We start from the raw sequence: 20,861 nt of genomic DNA, 5'->3' as shown, positions 1-20,861 counted from the left end.
TCAAAAACAACAACTACAAAGAAAAATCTCTTGCTTCCATATCTTGGAGTTCATTTCATTTAGCATCACCTTATATGGTCATATGTACATAGCTATTGAACTAATATGATCCTATTAGATCTATGCTTGACATATACTAATTATTACAAATATGTACACATATATGCTTATTGTTCAAATGAGTTTCACTTCTGTGTTTCACATATGTGTATACAGAACTTTAATCTCATTTACTTTTACTTTCCCCATTCTCTAGATTTTCTCTAATCAAGAGGGGTTTTTTTTTTGTTTTTATTTTTTCCTTATTCCAAAGATCTTTAAAGAGATACAGTGTCACATGACTTCGAGCTCTTACCACATATATTATAATGAATTCAGTGTAGTGTCAAGCACTGCTGAAGGGCTGTCAGTTGGGTAACTCTTTTACAAAACATCATAATGCAGGTAAACCGTGATGCATTTTGAATTTGAGGCAAGGTGGTAATTTGCATAAAGAAATATATCTTTTTTTTTTTTTTACAACTTCTACCTAGTATAGTCACACAAGGTCATCATACCATTCTGAGTCTATTGGGGCTTTTTTGTTCTGTTTTGTTTGCTGTTTGTAAAGGTGACATACAGAGGGGATATAGTTACATAAGTTGGGCAACAAGTATATTTCTTTTTAACAGTATTGTTTTTAATTTGAAGTTAGTGTTGACCAAAACATAAACAAAAATTTAAGCTATTGCACCAGGCATCATGGCTCATGCCTGTAATCCTAGCTACTCAAGAGGATGAGATCTGAGGATCGAGGTTCAAATCTAGCCCAAGCACTAAAGACCATGAGAATCTTATCTCAAATTAACCACTAAAAAGGGGAAGTGAGGCTGAGGCCCAAGGGGTAGGGTGGTAGCCTTGAGCTGAAGAGCCTAGGGACAAGGCCCATGCCCAGGGGTAGGGCAATAGCCTTGACCTAAAGAGCTCAGGGACAGTGCCCAGGCCTAGAGTTCAAGCCCCATGACCCACAAAAAAATAAATTAAGCTACTAGCTTTAGACAGCTAAGGTTCAGAGATACTTACCGATGGCTCATTATTTCCAGAGTCTGTGACTTTGAAACACTGAACTGGAATTAACAAATTGAACTTGGTCATCATACAATTTCACCAACTCCCTTAAGTCCTGGCTGCATATTCAGTTCTGGCAGGGACATAGAGAGGACCTATCTTCATGGGTGCTAATGGTTACCACTGATGAAATCATGAGAGGAATATTCAGGACATGGTCCAGGTACACTTGAAAACTTCCTGCCTGGACATACAGTGTCAAGAACTTTACTTTCCAATCAGATGATGCATATAAAAATGCACAGACAAGAAATTGTACACACAGGAAGGAAAAACCACAAAGCCAAACCCAATGAGATGGATGACAGACTCGGCTGGCTGAGAAGATGAATTTTTATGTCAGTCATTGTTAGGCTATAAATAATATTCATCAAAGACTAGTCCAGTGAATATGAGAAGTTATGATTGTTTTAAAGTGTCAAAGACTTAAAAAAAATAAAAAGATGCCCAATGTGTAATTACTTATAATTCTAATAATACATACATTTAGTATCTTAAGGCAATTGCCTTAACTTGAAATACTAAAAAAATGGAAAATACTGGTGACAAACTCCAGTGCTTTGCTTAGAGTCTGCTTCAACACAATGATCATTAGCCAGATACTGCTTTGAGTCTAACATAGTCACTAAGCTAGGAATTATTTGTTCAAAGTTTAATAAGATTCATCATCACAGAATAGTGGTTTTTATTAAATTGAATGAAATAAATTACATGATTTCAAACTAAATTTCATTGACTATACTCCATGGAATATGTATAATGTAGAGGAGCTCTGATATTAAAAAAAATCTATATGGAACTCTATAAAGCCTTCAGTTGACTTAGGCTTGTGTCTCATGCAATGATCTAAACAACTGATCTCTCAACTCAACTATTGTAAACATTCATTTTTCCATCAGTGAAATAAAAAGTATGAGCTCCATTTGCAAAATTTAGGGACTATGTAGAGTATGTGTCTTTCTTGTGGAGCAACAGAAGGAATTGTCACCAAAAAATGAATCGCATTAACAGAAGTTGAACTCTGACACATCAAGTCTAAATGTGGACGTAATGATAAGAGCATGAGAGAATTTTTAACTCAGTGACTCAGTCATGTCAGACTCACTGAAATGTTTATGGTTGTCTTTATGGTTTGTTGCTGTTGATGTTGTTTGAGGCTGAGCTATGTTATAGCCTGCATTACAGAAGAATTTATTTTTCCTGAGTAAAACCTGCCATGAATAATGTGAGAATTTTATGAAGACAGGAGAATTTCCAGAATTTACCAGGGAGAAGATTAATCATATTTAGATTACATTTTCTCAACCAGGAGTGGGATTCAATTTGTCAAAATAACTAAACACAGAACTCAGTTCTCCATAGAATAGTTTTACCCACTCACACATAAGAGCAAGGCAGGTGTCTTCGGCATTCAGTACTGTTGGAGGTGGGGAGATGTGCTCTGAAGGTATTTTTAGGCTATCCCCTGGGGGATATTTCATAATCCTTAAACTTCATTAAAACTTAATACATTGAAATAAAAATCACTTTATTACCTTTTCATTTGATAGGAGACCAATGTTCAGATTTATCATGGAAGCCATTCTCAAATAAATGTCTGTTATACATTTGATAATTTTGGCCATCCTATTTCTCGAGACACAAGAATGATCCCCCCATTATAGAGATTTTTAAGTAATTTAGGACAGCCCTCTTCTTGATTTCTGAGAAAATGCTACCCTAATACAATATGTCCTTAACATACTTTCTGAGATTACTGAAAAGTGCGTGTGCACTTGACCTTTTATAAGTCTTCAAGGAGTAAACAACCTATGAATCCCGAGCTTCCACACATCACACTTGTTCACACAACTGATGTTTTAGAATCATATTTCATATTATGTATCACTTTCTATTTTCTTCACAAAACATTTATCCAACAAATATTTGAGTGGCCCCTCAGATATCCATTGTCACTGAGGTTGCAAACACAGAAAAAAGTAGAGAGATAGAAAAAACCTAGGGAAAAATACTGGAAGATATTTATCAGCTTTGATATAAATATTTATTATGAATTTGTTGTAGGCAAAGAAAAAATTTTGGAACGATGTGATAGAGAAATAGCTGGCAAGGCAAGTTAAGTTTTTCAGATGGTTGTTGGTGTTTTAAGGTGCATGTATAGAGAAAAGAAGAGCCATCCCTCCACTTTGGGAAGAACTTTAGTTGACTTTCATTTCACCATTATAAGATCTTAGCCTGAAATTTCTCCTACCATAAATCCTATAATCCAGAAGTCTTGGGATAAATATGATCAGCTTCTATTTTTGCCGAGTTTAACTTAACAGTAATAATTATAATAAAAAAAAGTCAAAGCAGAAAAAGACGAAAACAAAATAGTAAATTAAATCTGACTCAGTTCCTAACTCTGAAGTCTTTTGGTTTCAGTAGCTACCAGTTTACCTCCTAAAGGCCCATAGAAATTGGGACATGACAGAAAGAATGACATCACCACGTTTGTAAGGAAATGGGAAGACTTAGAAAAAATCATATCAAGTGAAGTAAGCCAGACTCAAAGGAACATAGGCTCAATGGTTTCCCTCATTTGTCATAATCAGTAGAAACCTTGGGCTCTCCTAGCAGAGATTCATAATAGAACAAAACCTAGATACATAAGGCCATATAGAAAGAAGCTAAATGAAAGGACCTCCAGGATATAGAAACAAAAGCCATAAAATAATGAGTGATTGTTGTCCTTAATGTACTATATTATCTCTCATCTCTTTTGCTGTCCCTTGGTTATCTCATATTGTTATAGTATTTCAACTTGTTATCTGATATATTGTATATATGCGTATTTGGTTATTTGAAGTTGGATAGGGAAGGGAGGAAAACAAGATGAGGGGCGGGGTTGGTGAGGGAAATGCGGACCAAGACATGAGAAAGGGTATCCATGTATGTGAAACAATGCATCCTCTATCTGGTGAATATAATGTAACCCTTCTATTAATTAAAATAAAAATACATGAAAAGAGAAATTTGGACATGAGCCTGTGGGGTTACAAATGATGAAGACAGGGAATTTGAAATGAATCTCTAGATCCACGAAAGTCACATCCATCCATGAGCTGAGGAAGACTTTCATTAACCAGGTAAGGGAGCTGAAGAAATTCTCTCTCCTTGATTTAAAGTAAATCACAGATATGTGTGTAAAATGCTAAATTATGGTACTCCTGTAAGACAGGACAAAATTCAAATGAACCTAAGAATGAGACTAGCTTCTTAGCTATATAACCAAAAGCATAGTTTATGAAAGACGTATTGATAAGTAACAATTTTTGAAAGAAAACGTCTTCTGCTCTGCAAATGTCACCATCAGGAAGATGAGAAAGCAAGCCAAAAACTGGAGCAGAAAAAAATTTTTTTAATATACAATAGGGACCTGGAGTTTGGTCTAGTGGCAGAGTGCTTGCCTAGCATGCATGACGCTCTGGGTTCTATTCCTTGGTACCACATACACTGAACAAAAGCTGAAAGTGGTGCTGTGGCTCAAGTGCTAGGGCGCTAGCCTTGAGAAAGCCCAAGGATAGTGCTCAGGCTCTGAGTTCAAGCCCCACGACTGGCAAATAGAACATATACACACAATAAAGGACAATTATCCAAAAATTAAAGAACTATTAAACTCCAAAGCAAAGAAAAGGAACGTCTTGTCTTTAAATATCAACAAAAGCACTAAACAGGTACTTTTTTTTTTTTTTTGCCAGTCCTGGGCTTGAGCTCAGGGCCTGAGCACTGTCCTTGGACTTTCTCAAGGCTAGAGCTCTACCTCTTGAGCCTCAGCACCACTTCTGGCTTTTATCTATGTATGTGGTACAAAGGAATCGAACCCAGGTCTTCATGCATGCTAGGCAAGCACTTTAACCACTAGGCCAAACTCCCGGCCCCTAAACAGGTACTTTTTGAAAGATACTCAGATGAACAAACGAGCAGTATGAAAAGATGCTTAGCATTACATTGCTAGTAAATTGCAGATTCAAACAAGAAGATACCACTGAATGTCTGTTGGAGAGACCAAAGCTCAAAACAGAGACAACACCAGATGTTAGTTTCATTCTTTTTATTTTTAATTTTTGTTGGTTAGGGGGCTTGAACTCAAGGCCTATACTGTATCCTTGAAATCTTTTGCTCAAGGTTAGTGCTCTACCACTTTGAGTTACACCTACCCTTCCTGTTCTTGAGGACTACATATAGAGTCCCACCAGGGACATTTCTGTCCAGGCTGCCTTTGAACTGAGATGCTGAGTAGCTAGGGTTACAGGTGTGAGCCACCAGAACCTGGCTTAATCATGATTGGTGGGAATGCAAAATGGACCAGCCATTTGGAAGACAGGTTGACAATTTCAAGTAAAATGAAACACAGTAACCATGCTATCAACAGTATTTGCCCATTATCTAGTATTTACCCAAATGAAGTCAAAAAATTATGTCCACATACAAAATTATACACAAATATTTACTGAAGCTTTATTTCTGATGACAAAAACATAAAAGCAAGCAAGTAAGGAAGAAGAAAACATATTGTGGTACAGTCACACAAAGGAATATTGTTTAGTATTGAAAAGAAGAAGAGCTATTAAGTCATGAAAAGAGCTAGAGGAAGCTCTCTCCTCTCTTTATATATATATAAAGAGAGAGAGAGAGAGAGAGAGCGAGAGAGAGAGAGAGAGAGAGAGAGAGAGAGAGAGAGAGAGAGAGAGAGAGAGAGAGAGAATAGCCCATCACAAAAGGCAATAAACTAAATGATCCTAACTATATGACATTGGGAACAAAGGTAAAACAATAGAGATTTTAAAAAGATCATTGATACGCAAAGGTTATTTAAAAAAGACATAAAGAGGCAGAGCTCGAAGATTTTTCAGGACAATGAAGCTATATAGTCCTAGGCAATGATAACGCATGCATTTCTAGCCTACTTACATTGTACATGCGAAGCAAGCACTCTACCACTGAACCATACCCTCCTTCCTTTAATTAAAAAGAAAAACAGTTGCTTTATGACACATGGGGGAACACATACGAATACATGCAAAAAAAGAAGGGCATTTTATAAAGTTTTTCCATTATAATTGAATCTGAAAAATAGATAGGTTTTTTAAGTTAAAAGATAGTAGGCTTTTTAAGTGAAAGATGAATTTCATAAATCCTGATTAAACTTTAAAAAGATAAAGCAAAAAGTTGTGAAGTAAACATTGGACATGAAGTGCTAAAAATTGCTCAGCTAATTAGGAGAAATGCACAAATAGAAAAAGAAATCAAGAACAGATGGGACAAATAGAAAACAATTATCAAGAAAATATGTTTAATAAAACCTCATTGATAATTATATACTTCAATTAAAAGGCAAAACGTCACACTGGAGAGAAATGCAAAATCTTGATATAACAACTTATAAGAAATGTACTTCAAATATGAAGCAGGTCAAAAGTAAAATCATGGAAAATAACTCTGAAATGCAGCTTTGTTAATGTCAGTCTAATAGTCTTTTTTGGGAGGGGGTCAGGACAAAAAATGTCAATATAAATAAGTGTATTTATTATAAAACACTGTTGTTGATTGAGTCAATTCATCAAGACCATAACAATTTAAAATGTGTAGCCATCTAATTAGCATTGCCCCAAACTATATAAACTAAAGCTAGAAAGAAAAATATGCAAACAAAATGATAATTGGAAATTTTAACTTCTTCTTTCAGTAACTGATAGAATCATAGAAAGTGAATATAGATATGCAAGACCTGAGTAGCCTTCCCAGTGAAAGTGACCTAATTAACACTTGAACTACTTCATCCACAACAGCGAAATAGCTTTTTTCTTTCAAGAGCACTTAAAACATGTAACAAGATGCCCCTAATGGGTACAAACAAATCCAAATGAATTTGAACTAATTGTAATCATATAGAACATGTTCTTTGGGTACAATGAAATTAAAGTAAATAATAAAAGCTAAATAATAAAATGAAGCTTGGAAAATCCGCCAAAACATTTAGAAATTATCTCCAAATTATCTATTACTGGTCAAAGATTGTCACAAGGAAAATTAAAACAAGTGCTGAAAGAAAATGAAAACATTTGTGAGCAAAAATATTTCAGTAAGTCAATACAAGGAAATGTGTACATATTTTTAAATAGTTAAATGCTTCTATGAAAACAAGATGCTCCACCTACAGAAGCTCTAAAAGAATAATCAAACTAAACCCAAAGTAATATAAAGAAAGAAATACTAGGAGTGAGAGCAGAGGTCAATGATTGTAAAAGATAGAATTCAGAAACCATCTATTTTAGTCCAAAATGGATGAATATATACATATTTATGCATTGCAAGTTGGAAGGAACTATGTAAGATAATAAATCTCATTTCAAAAAACAGAGAAACTAAGTACTTAAGTGAGTCATTAGAAAGTGGACTTTGGCCTTAGCTGTATGTTTATTTTTATTGTTACCTACCACTGCCAAGTGGATTCTGTCTCCCACAGAGTAATGACTTTAAATTATTTCTTAAAATAAACATAATTAGACTACATAAAATAAATCAACTGAAGGAAATCTTGGTGCTATTATGGCACAAGTAGAGTACGGGCATGTAAGAGTGAGGACAGGAGTTTAGTGCTATATGGAATTAAGACTTGGTAATCTAGATCCCTGCCAGCTCAGGTTCTGTGACTGGATTTCAGTGCCATGAGACTCTTTAAAGCCCAGAATAGGAACCTTGTAATCAGAAGCAGAAGCCAGCTGCCTGCATCTACAAAACCCATTTGAGCATTATTCCCACATATATGGGCATAACTAGAAATTTCTCTCAAAAGTAAATGAAAACTAGCATTTTGGAATTTCCAGTTCTATGCCATGGAACATGAGCTTTACTGTATGTAGAGCAAGAAATTGAAATAAAACAAAAATTACTAGCAGACTCATTTTATCCTGGACCTTGTTACATGTCAGTCACTGGGATTTAATTCCTTTTGTAGCAAGAAATACTTGGAAATGAATTTTGCTGAGAAATAGAAGGTCCTAAGCTGGTAAGGAATTAACCCAGAAAATTATTCTTAACTGGGCAAACAAGTTGTGTCAAAGCCTTCTCCTTTACACTTGTACTTGATTCATTTATGCTTTTTTGTACAGTATGTGCATTGTTCCCATTTATAGTTAGTGAAGGACAATTTCATTGGAATTTAAGTAAATACTATCTGCTGGGCTGCATCTGTTCTTCCTCTTACTCCCTGCTCAATTTGCCAAATTCTCAGCATTTTTGAAAAGGAAATCTAGTTTATTAAGTAGCAAAGCACATGAAAGCCAGCCACACCTAACAGCTATCCAGAATACTGTCTGAAGGAATGTTAGAGGCAAGCCAATTTTCTAAAAAAAAAAGAAAAGAAAAGGAAAAAAAAGAAAAAGAAAACCCCTAAGAATCAAAATTTGTCTAGCAATAAGAGGATCTAATTTTTAATCACATCCCAAAGAGCACATATTAGGATCTTTACTCTCTGTGCTATGACTTTTAAAATATATATATGTTAAACGATAATTAATCTCAGACAAAGGATAACAGAACCAGTTCTAAGGATGAGAAAAAATCACATCCACCTTTCTGCCAGTTGATATGCTACTTTTAATGAAAGAAGATAAGCTTCTCTGAGATGGAGAATTATAGGTGCAAGTTGTAAGGGGCTGCTCTGCTGAAAGAACTATGCTATTCATTGGAGTAAGGAAGTGGGAGGGAGCCAAACTGAGCGGAGCAAGATGATTGGACTCATGTATTTGCAGCTAAGATCATAGCAAATACTTCAGGAAATCCTGCAGCTGGGATAAACCACCAAGTCTGGTGCAAACTGAGGCAGGTAATGGGATTTATAGATCTGTATTAGTCATTGGAGCATTCACTAGGTATAATCTGGTCAGGACAGTTGCTTCCATAACGGTAATTCTCATTACTCAGGGCTGGCAGTGAGGCTTTTCCACAGTTGGTGTGAAACGGCCTGGAGAAAAGCTTTCCAGTATCCACTGCCCTCCAGTAACTCCATTGTCACTTAAGGAATTTAGTTTTGCTTCTTGTTTGAGAACATTGATGTCAGTGTCTTCCATACTGCTGGTTTGTGATGATCCTGTAGGTAGGTGGTTTCAAGAAATGAAGTCCACATTTATGTGCACTCAGGAATGCTGAGCACAAAGCACTGATAATTGGATTAAAGGGTGACTGAACATTAGCCCTACAGGTAAAGACTTGTAGAGTGATGGTGAGAGCTATGTTCCCGGGGCTACTGGCTAACCTTACTGGGTGGTGAAGTAGAGGCCATTCAGTTCTCTTTGTAGATCTGGGATGGTTTATAATCTGGAGCAAACTTTCTTCTCTCTCTCTTTCTCTCTCCCTCCCTCTCCCTGTCTGTCTCCCTCGTCCTCAACTTAACTTCTCTCCTTCCTGCCTCCTATACCCTTCTGTCTGCTCTTCCCTTCCATCCTTTCTGTATCTCCTTGGAGAAAAGTGTGCCCAAAACTCCTGTTTGAACTCTGGCTTTGTAATTTTCAGGCTCATCTCCAATGTTACAAACTTCACCGTGAGTAAAGTAGCATGCTTTCTGTGTGTGTGTGTGTGTGTGTGTGTGTGTGTGTGTGTGTGTGTGTGTGTGTGTGTGTGTCTTCAGCAAGTGTTGGCAGTAGAGAATGCTGGAAACTACCACATACCACAAATATTTAAGAGGATCTTAACTTCGTATGTACTGTAAGATCTCAGAGCTTTCACAGTTTCTGAACAAGCTGATTTAATTAAATTGAAAATGCAGGTTCAACTCTAGAATTAACAACTTTTAGCAACTTGTTTTTCTAAATAATACTTGACATACCTGTCACTCTACCCGTAATATATAGTATAAACAGTTTCTTTTTTCTTTCTTTCTTTCTTTCTTTTTTTAACAAGTTGAGGAGTCTCACAAAATCCCAGATACTCAGGAGGTTGAGACCTGGACAGAAAAGTCTGTGAGACTCCATCCCACGTCACTGTGATACCAACTTTCACTGCAGCCTTAGCTAAATCCTTTCAACTCTTATCTGTAAGATGTCTTTGATATTCCTTCAGACTCTAAAATTCTAACTATTGGGACTGAAACTAAGATAATTTTAATCATCTTAATTTTATTAAGATGATTGTAAAATACAGGTATATTAAAGTACAAGATAAAACTAAAAATACCTAATAATCACGTGGAAATGACAGGAGAAATAAAAAGGACTAAAAGGTAAATTTTTTTTCTGCCAGTCCTGGGCCTCGAACTCTGGGCCTGAGCGCTATCTTTGGGCTTTCTCAAGGCTAGAGCTCTACCATTGAACCATAGCACCATTTCTGGCTTTTTTTCTACATATGTGGTACCAAGGAATCGAACCCAGATCCTTGATGCTATGCAGGCACTCTACCACAAGACTAAACTCCTGGCCCTGAAAGATTAATTTTTAAAGATACTCACGTCAGTGAGAATAAGAAGCATGAAGAACATAGGAAGGTAAAAAGAATTCATTCCACATGTACTGATTTAAAAAAAATGTCACTAGGATAGATTATACAAGTTGAGAAGACTAAATGAAAAAGAGCTCCAGGACCAAAAGGAAGATTCTTCCCCAAAAAACAGATTCACATTCTACTTAAGTAGATAAAAGTAGATGAGATTCTATGGGGACAGATAATAGGAAAGAGAACATTGCATCCTTTGGAACTTGCCTGGTGCATGTGACTCAAGCCTGTAATCTCAGCTACTTAGGAAGCTGAGATCTGAGGATCACAGTTTATAGCCAGCCTGGCAAGAAAGACCATGAGACACTTTTTTTCCATATACTTTTATTGTAATTAATAGAAGGGTTACAATATATTCACCAGATACAACATGCATTACTTCACAAAAATTGATAACCTTTCTCTTATCTTGGTCCCCATTTCTCTTCCCCCAACTCCACCCCTCATCTTGTTTTCCCCTTCCCTATCTGATTTCAAATAACCAAATATGCATATATTCAATATATCAGATAACCAGATGAAATATTGTAACAATATGAGATAACCAGGGGATAGCAAAAGAGATGAGAGATAACATAGTACATTAAGGACAACAATCACTCATTATATGGCTTTTGCTTCTATATCCTGGAGGTCCTTTCATTTAGCATCATACCATATGGCCTTATGTATCTAGTTTTTGTTCTATTGTGAATCTCTGCTAGGAGAGCCCAAGGTTTCTACTGATTATGCCAAATGAGGGAAACCATTGAGCCTATGTTCCTTTGATTCTGGCTTACTTCACTTAATATGATTTTTTCTAAGTCTTTCCATTTCCTTACAAATGGGGCGATGTCATTCTTTCTGACAGCAGCATAGAATTCCATTGTGTACAAATACCACATCTTGTTCATCCATTCATCAACTGAGGGACATCTAGGTTGGTTCCATATCTTCGCTATGGTAAATAGTGCTGCAATGAACATCGTTGTGCTGGTGGATTTAGTATGCCCTTGTTTCTTGACGAGTGGATAAATGCCAAGTAGTGGAATTGCTGGGACATAGGAGAGTTCTATTTATAGTCTTTTGAGGAACTGCCATACTGCTTTCCAGATTGGTTTGCACGCCCACCAACAGTGTAGTAGTGATCCCTCCTGGCCACATTCCCTCCAGCATCTGTTGTTATCAGATTTCTTGATCATGGCCATTCTAACTGGAGTGAGGTAGAAAGTTAGAGTTGTTTTGATTTGCATTTCTTTTATGGCCAGAGATGTCGAGCATTTCCTCACGTGTCTACAAGCCATTCGTATTTCTTTTTCAGAGAGGATTCTCTTTAAGTCTTTGGCCCATTTTTAATGGGATGGTTGTTTCTTTAGAGATTAGTTTTGGAGTGATTCAATTTTTTGAGCTGTTGATATATTTTAGATATGATGCCTTTGTGCATTGTATGGTTAGTGAAGATCTTCTCCCACTCTGTAGGCTTTCTAGTCAGTTTGCTAGCTATGTCTTTTGCCATACAGAAGCTCTGCAGTTTAATGCAGTCCCACTTATCCAGACTTTCTCTGATTTGTTGTGTTTCTTGGTCCTTAATAAGAAAGTTTTGACCTGTGTCAAGGAAACCTAGTGTATCTCCTATTCCTTCTTATAAAGTTTTCAGTGTATCTTCTTTTACCTCGAGGTCTTTGATACATTTGGAGTTAATCCTGGGGCAAAGTGACATAGAAGAATCCAACTTTAGTTTTCTGCAGGTGCTTAACCAGTTCTGCCAGCACCACTTGTTGAAGAGGCTGTCTTTCTTCCATTCTATTTTTTTGTCTCCCTTGTCAAAGATTAGGTGGCCATAGGTCTGTGGGTTAATATCTGGGTCCTCTGTTCTATTCCATTGGTCTTTAGGCCTGTTCTTGTGCCAGTACCAAGCTATTTTGGTCACTATAGCTCTGTAATAGAGTCTAAAGTTTGGTATTGAAATTCCTCCTGCGCTGCTCTTTCTACTAAGAAGTGTTTTTGCTATACAGGGTCTTTTATTATTCCATGTGAGATTTTGGATTGCCTCTTCTATTTCTTTAAAGAATGACATTGGGATATTGATGGGTATTGCGTTGAATTTGTAGACAGTCCTTAGCAAGATTGCCATTCTCATGATGTTAAGTCTTCTAATCCAGGAGCATGGGAGGTTTTTCCATTTCCTCAGTTCTGTTTTAATTTCCGTTTTCAGGGTTTTAAAGTTTTCATCAAAAAGGTCCTTTACATTCTTACTTAAGATAATTCCTAGGTACTTTGTTTTCATTGAGGCTGTTGCAAAAGGAGTTGCTTTCCTGATTATTGCCTCCTTCCTCTCATTGTTGGCATATAGGAAGGTGGTTGATTTTTGAGGGTTAATTTTATACCCTGCTACCTTGCCAAAGTTTTGAATCAGCTCAAGCAGCTTGGGAGTTGAGTCTATAGGGTTCTTTAAATTCAGAATCATGTCATCTGCAAAGAGGGAAAGTTTCACTTCCTCTTTCCCTATTTGGATCCCCTTTATGCTTGCTTCTTGATTCATTGCTCTGGATAGGAATTCTAGGAATTTGTGCACTTACACACAAATCTAATATCACCACCGGAAAACATTTTATGACCCCCCCCAAAAATGCACAATCCAATCTCTATTGTATTTAAGTCCCTCTGGACCTACAGTATAATTGAACACGTAGATATACAACAACCATCAACTGTAGATCCTTGCATTATAAAAGTTGAAGGATGAACAGATGACAAGAGATAGAAAAATATTATGAAAGATGAGGGAGGCAAGAAAAGAGTAATGTAGGAGTGTAAGATTAATATAATAATGAAGAAAAGGGATAGTGTAAGTATAACTGACCTAAGGTGATAGAAAGGTAAAATAGTTAAGTACAAAATTTAGAAAAAAATAAGATAAAACTTATGAAAATAAGAGTAATAAGAAGAATATACAAATAAAAAAGGAAGATATATATAGGGGAGATCAATGATAAAAAAATTTTTAAAGTAAAAAATGAAAGAGAAAAAGAAAGAAAGAAAGAGAGAAAGCAAGAGAGAAAGAAAGAAGAAAGGTGGGGGAGATCCCACACAATTGTCAGTTCCTAAACAAGAAATGCTAGAGTTAAGAACCAACAGATTAAAAAGCAGATGACTGTATCAATAAAAATATCATTTGTATCCAGTCTGAATCCAGTGCTGTCACTATGTTTCTAGGAATTACCATAGTGACAGAAGGAAAGTTGAAAAAAAATGGAAAGCATCATAACATTACAAAATAAAAAGGGGTGCAGGTAAAATGGTAAAAAAAAAAAAAGAACACCTAAAAATGCAAATGAAAAAAGGTAGAAAAAAGGGGGGTATTCTTCAGTTTGTTTTTATTTTGGGGGGGACGGGGTGTGAAACTTGTGTCTCCACTAAATTTGGGATCCAAGTACCTCAAAAAGTCTTTTTCTCCTGCAACTTGGCTTTGTGGTTTTTCTGATCAGTTTGCTTGATTGGGCAGAGAAAAAAAAAGCCAGTGGATCTGAGAGGGGGGGATATCCGGCTAAGCTGCTCTGGGAAAACCTTTGCCCTTTTGAATGATGGTGCTGCCAGCATCACTTCTCAGTCTCCAGTTGGTTTGGCAGGGTCTTTGCCAGCAGTCAAGATGGCGCTTCTCTGGGCTGGTTGGGGAGGGGATTCCTTCCCAATGCGGTTCTGTGAGCAGAAGTGGAAACTTCTCCTTGGAGGTACTCACAAATTGCTGGGTTTTCTGGTTCTGTGAAGGTGGCAGGTCCGTGCCACGGCCAGGTGACGGCTCTGGGCTCCTGCATGCTCTGTGTGGCTCTGCTGGACCTGACAGATCTGCACTGCTGAGAAGCACTGTCTCTGCTCAGGTGCAGGAGAGAGGCTTTGTATCCTCAGTGGCTCCAAGCGGCTGGCGCTGCTCCACACTGTCTTCTTGCTCTGGTTTCCTGCCTTTCTCCTCTCTGACTGAGATCTCTGTGGTGCTAAAGCTTACTTAGGATTGATCTTTGGGTATGAACTTTCCCCTGCAATACTAGAACTGGTGTCTTGGCGAGAGCTCAGAAAGACTCACACTGAACCGCTGCCATCTTCGGCCGATCTCTTGACCATGAGACTCTTATTTCCAATTAACTACCAAAAAATAATGTCAGAAATGGAGGTGTGGCTCAAAAGGTAGAGCACTAGCTTTGAGAAAACCAGCTCAAGGATGGCACTCACTCTCTGCATTTAAGCCCCAGGACCAGTACACATACACACACACACACACACACACACACACACTCACACACACACACACACACACACACACACACACACACACACACACACACAAAGGAAGCATCCATGATGATACTCAAAGGAGATGCAGGCAAGTACTGACTCGAGAGGCAGAAAGGCATAAATAGATGGCCCAAGAGGAGAAGTTTCAAGGACAAAATCCTATCGTCCTAAGGGCTAACTGCTCTGGAGAGCTACTTGACCAATAAACTCACCCAAATTGTGCTGATATAGTTTCAGAGGGAGGATAGATTGCAGAAGATGACAAGAAGTACAAGCACATTCAGAGGGATTTGTAGGAAAGTGACCTGGGAAAACACAAGAACCCTATTATGTGCTTCCCCTAGTATGGTGCACGTACAACTTACATAAGAATCATGCAGATTCCTGGGCCTTGCTCCAGATCCACTGAATCATTCATCACTGGACAGAATATTTTGTGTATCTCAACTTTTGTTTTTTTTTTATAATTTTTTTCCATTCCTGGGCCTTGAACTCAGAGTCTGAGCAATGTCCTTCGCTTTCTCAAGGCTAGAGTTCTTCTACGTGAGCCAAAGCACCATTTCTGGCATTTTTTTTTCTATGTATGTGGTACCAAGGAATCGAACCCAGGTCTTTGTGCATGCTAGGCAAGCACTCTCCCACTAGGCTAAACTCTCGGCCCTATGTATCTTTATTTTAAGTACTATTATCACTCAACAATTCATGTGCATTTGGGCCAAAGTGTTGAAACTTTGGGGGAGCAGGGGAGGACATAGAGGAAGTGAATGGGAAGAGGTCAATTGAAGTCATCTTGGGAAGGAAGAATGGGATCTGAGCACTAAAAAAGAAGAACAGTCTACAGAGAGACTTCATATGGGTCCCACAATCGCCTGCATACTATGACAGAGACTCTGCCCCACAATCCCTGGAATAGCCTCCCAAAAGTCTGTGTTGTGTAATACCATCTTATTACCTACAGGGACAAGCTTGAAGATGGAGATGTACAGGAAGCTGAAGTCTCAGCAGAAGCAAGAAGCCCTGATGAGCTATGCAGCCCTCCCAGCAGCAGTGAGGAGAGCTCAGGCAGCTGGTCTCAGCTTGCCAATGAGGAGGAGAACCAAGAAGACACGAGTAGCTTTCTGCAGCTCAGTGAGAGATCCATGAGGTACCTACTTGTCCTTCATTAATCTTCCCAAAGCAATCAATCACAAGAGAGCTTCTGAAAATGCATTTGATGTTCCTAATAGAAAGAGAAAAAGGAAAAGCCAAACAGAAAAACTTCCAAAGTCTCTCCTTGGTCATAATTTATGTTAAAACTGTCTAAGCATTCAGCTGTGACTTCGCTTACCTTGGCCAGAGTTAAGAGTAAATTCTTCCCTTCCCTGAGACCCCCTACTAGTGCATTCAATGATGACAACTGTGATTTTGTTTTTAAAGGAAGCTGCTGCTGCACATGGTGTGTTTGAATTTTCTTTGTGGTTCATTTGTATTTCAAATGTAACACAGACTGGGTTTACACAAGGCAAGTGTTTCCACACTGTTGTGTTGTTTGGCTTGCCTCTTTTTCCTCCTAACCTCCCCTGTCCTTTGTATTGTTTCTGGGAAAACTAGATTTAGAAAAAGATAAGATTTGGAAGGCCTTGAAAAAAAGCAAGAGATGTGAATGAGCTAAAGACTACCCCCTCTCTGTAAGAGAGAATTCTCTTTGTTTCAAGTCTTACTTGACACTTGACCAAATCCAAAGACTTTCCCTAAAGGCTGTTTGAAAAGTGGGTTTCTCAAGATGTATGTTGAGCTCTTGGAAAATTTCATTCCCAGCAATTCAGACTGTTTAGACTTTGGAACACTTTAACGTGTTAAATCATTTCTCTAAAATTTCAAAAATCACAGGGAAGAGACAAAAGAACAAAGTGAACTTGAATCCTTGGAAATGCAGACATTTGTTGTTCAGTCGTTCCCAGTGGAATCTGAGTCATCAAGCTTCCATCTGTGACTGTATCAGGTTTCCCACCTGAAAGTTCAGATGACAATTTAAAGTTGAGGGATTTGGTTTCTCCTGGCATTCATGAATAAATACTGTCCCATCACATGACCAACTAAGAAGTCACACTTTCAAAACCTTGCTTGGGAGAGACATGGTTTGGTATAGAGGAGGGGTGAGTTTGGCAAAAATAAATAAATAAATAAATAAGGATATATTTTAGTTTCACAAGTACAAGCAGAGCCTAAAACTTGGCTCAACTTAGTATGTTACAGGGAGTAAAGTTCCACGTTTACAACCATATGTTCAATTGTACAACCTACAGAAACAATGCAATGTGATTCTCCTTCTCTATGATACTTGAAACATTGAGTATTACTTCTTCTCCAAGACTGTTAGACAAAGGAGACATTAAACTTTGATTACTTATAAATCCTGTTGTCCTGTAAGAAAACAACAAATCAAGATTATAGCCTATAAACTCCTTTGTAAGGCCCTTGAGAAAAATCTCCAGAAAAACAAAGAGAGAGTTAGATCCATGGTTTCTCTCCAAGTCCAGCAAGCAGGCAGATGAGTATTGTGGAATCCTCCACAGTCGATCTTTCTGGAGCTCCCTCTCGATTGTCCTATGCAGGAGGAAGTCTCTCAATGAAGAACACATAGTTCCTCCTTAAGTAAAATGAGGACTAGGAGAAAAATGCTCATCATTACTCACTTGGTATGATCGACCAAGTATGACACTACCTCAGAAGTTGTGAATTTCTGAAATTAGCAAGATTATTATTATTGGCATGAGAACAATAATAATTGCTATTATTGTTAGTATTTGTTTGAGCCTGTTAGGCTTTGGCCTGTGTTTTCCCCTCATTTGGTCTAGTACCACATGCAATATTCTCCCCAGGAACAAAGAAAGGATCTCTTGTCATGATGCCACCATACATACCAGGGGTGGAGACCGGCATTAATATCTAAACTTTTGCTTTGTCAGCAATGGCAACAGTAGTGCCACTAGCAGTCTTGGCATTATGGACCTGGACATTTATCAGGAAAGCATGCCAGCTTCTCCCATGATTAAGTAAGTAGCCATCAGATGCAGTGATTGTGAGACCACTACTCAACTCCATCCAACAATCCATTGTAATCAGTCCGATTGTGCCCAACCACTGATCCATTGTGTCCGTGCAGCTGTGCTTCCATACCACTGGATCGAGGATTCAGGCCTAGAATGTGCCCTGCCTAACACCGCTATCTTTCCTGGATTTGAATCTATTCTCCTGAAATAATTAGTTTGACTACAGCTCATCAGTATATATTCAGAAGTGTTAGGTTCTTTGACCTACTTGGACATACAGAAGGCAAAATTGCCCTTTCAGTTGTACCATGCCACCCAAGGTGAGCCATTGAGGACCACTCTGGGCCACTGCCATGTCAATAGCATCAAGTGTGGGTGGCTTTTCCTTTGTTTGTGGACACCTGGGCTTATCACTACTAATGTGTCTATTGCCAAACCAGTGCTGTGATGGACCTGTCTCATTCCCACTGGGTGACTTGGATCCCCACGGTGTGGTGACTTCAAATACCAATAGGGAAAAAAGTACACAGAGTGTACATCATAATGGGCACTGTATAAAATATATCATAGAAAATTAGAAGGGTCACAGAAAATCAAGACCACACCTGGGATTTGTGATTACTCTGGAAATCGAAGTAAAATGAGATCTATTTTTGACTATAAGCATGTAGCCTATTATTTGGAAATTTCTAAAATTTTTTGAAAAACAAACAAATGAACAAGAATAAGATTGCAGTTTCTTTTTGGCAGATTTCTATAAGAAGCAGTCTTATTTTGCCATATATCTTTTTTTATTTTAATTTTTTGTTAGTTGTGGTGCTGGAACTTTGGGCTTAGGCTCTGTCCCTGAGCTCTTCAAGGCTAGTACTCTACCACTTTGAGCCACAGCACCACTTAGCACAATTAGAGTCTCACAAAGCCCCAGCTGGCTTTGAACTTTGACCCTCATATCTCAGCCTCCTGAGTAGTTAGGATTACAGGCATGAGCCCCTAGCACCTGTTGTTTGTTTTTTCATTTAATTCTATGTATTCCTCAACAATCAGAGATTCTAAATAACCATTCTTAATTGTTTCCCTGAATTAATGCTCATAAGTAGAGATGAATAGACACATTGCCATTTTTAAAAAAAGGAAAACAAAATAAATAAATAAATGAAAACTTTAGGATATATTAATTCTTCTTCAGATAACATCAACTTAGCTACTTTTCCATCTTTCCTTCAGACAAACCAAGATCAGCAACTCCCACACCCAGCACTGAAGAGTAACAGGGAGTGTATCTATTAAATGTCATGTCAGTCCTATCGGGGGATAGAGATCAAGCAGAAATCTAGATCCTTAAGAAATGAGCATTCCTGCAAGTACAGTAACTCAGAAGGAAGAATAGAATGGCTACATTCTTTCAGTATCAGTTAAATTTATCATCATTGGTGGAATCCATTGATTCAATAGAATTTATCAGCCAAATAGAAGTAGCAACAGAGAATATGTGATAATTCTTTCATATCATCAAAAGACACATTATAGCAGCCTACTTTTAATTTCTGGATATCATAAACATATAGGAATTTCATGGGCTCACCCACATGATTACTTCCTGTCATCTTTTGTAACATAGGTCCTCAGTTTTAAACCATCACCAAGTCTTCTCTGTAAGCATCAGGCTCTATGATAAGTAAAGACCCTTTGAAAATATCTCACGTTAAACACCAATCACTAATGACATAGTCCCAGCCTGGTTTTAAAAGAGCCTGGTTTTCCAGCCTATCATACTCCATGAGAAAAAAAATGGAAAAGAAAAAAAATTCATCTCATTGAAATATTTTGCTGTAAAATTTAATTTCTGCAGTTCATGGTTTATATCTTAACTTAGCTCAGTCTAAAGACTGATATTTTCCTAGAGTGAAATGAAAACATATTGCTATCCCAGTAGAGAAAAAATTTCCATTGGGGCAATATGGAAACACATGATTCATTAAATGACAAGATACATAAGAAGGATCTGGTTACCCAAATTATCTCATTATCCCCAACTCAGACCTAATTATCCAGATTCTTTCCTTGAAGGTACAACTTTGTAAGAGTTGTAAAGGAATATAGAAAAGAAGAGAAAGATGCATTTGAGTTTCTCACATGAGTTATCCTACAAATTGAGGTTGTCTGGAACTTCTCTTTGGCGAACAGGCATATTTATTTTTTGCAGGCCTAGTAGTGATATGTAATAGCCACATTATTCTTTTGTCCCATGAGAACTGAATCAAGAATAAACTCCAGAAGCTTTTAGACACATCATCTCATCTTCCATTTGCACTTTATTCTTCCTAACCATTCCCAACCATATTCTGTTTGTTTTCTCCCAAAGTGAATTAGTAGAAGAAAAGGAGATTCATAAAGGCCAGTCAGAAAGCATAAAGGGTAAGCCCCATTCCCATATAATCGTAACACACAATTGCTTGAGGTCACCCTTTGGAAAGCAGAGTAAGGCTGTGGTTGTGTCTGCTCAGAACACGCCTCTGGACTGCCAGGGAGAACAGCCAGCCACCAGAGAAGCCTGCTGGTGATCAACTTTGACCTGGAGCCAGAGTGTCCTGATGCTGAGCTTCGAGCCACTCTGCAGTGGATAGCTGCCTCCGAACTGGGGATCCCCACAATCTACTTTAAGAAATCTCAGGAGAGCAGAATTGAAAAGGTACCATGTCCCATGTTTGAAAAAGATGTCCGTAAAGCTTGATTGTTTGCCCATGTTGGAAATTCAATAACTTCCCATTCAGTTCATATAAATTTAAAGTGTTTGACCTTGACCTTTCTTTTATTATTGTCATTATAAAAATTATGTTGTTGTACAAAGCACTTCAATTCCACAAATCAGGTTACGAGTACAATGTATCTTGGTCAGTGTCACCCTGTCCCTGATTCTCCTCC

General features: G+C 37.8%; 1 protein-coding gene across 4 annotated transcripts in view; it reads left to right on the top strand.

The window, feature by feature from the left end:
- The window catches only part of Sphkap (SPHK1 interactor, AKAP domain containing), a 135,872-nt gene that overhangs the window by 104,963 nt on the left and 10,048 nt on the right, over positions 1-20,861 (top strand). For 2 of the 4 annotated variants that reach the window (XM_090354952.1, XM_090354954.1), the window contains 4 exons: positions 15,866-16,051; positions 17,856-17,942; positions 20,302-20,354; positions 20,444-20,628. In XM_090354952.1, coding sequence (XP_090211078.1) covers positions 15,866-16,051; positions 17,856-17,942; positions 20,302-20,354; positions 20,444-20,628 — 511 coding nt within the window. The remainder of the gene's footprint in view (positions 1-15,865; positions 16,052-17,855; positions 17,943-20,301; positions 20,355-20,443; positions 20,629-20,861) is intronic. The other 2 variants (XM_090354953.1, XM_090354955.1) reach the window with 2 other exon arrangements.

Source organism: Megascapheus bottae, chromosome 21, assembly GCF_031878675.1.
Source record: "Megascapheus bottae isolate mThoBot1 chromosome 21, mThoBot2.hap1, whole genome shotgun sequence".
NCBI lineage: Eukaryota > Metazoa > Chordata > Mammalia > Rodentia > Geomyidae > Megascapheus > Megascapheus bottae.
The sequence above is the reverse complement of the archived record's forward strand: the minus strand, read 5'-3'. Positions and strand labels throughout refer to the sequence as shown.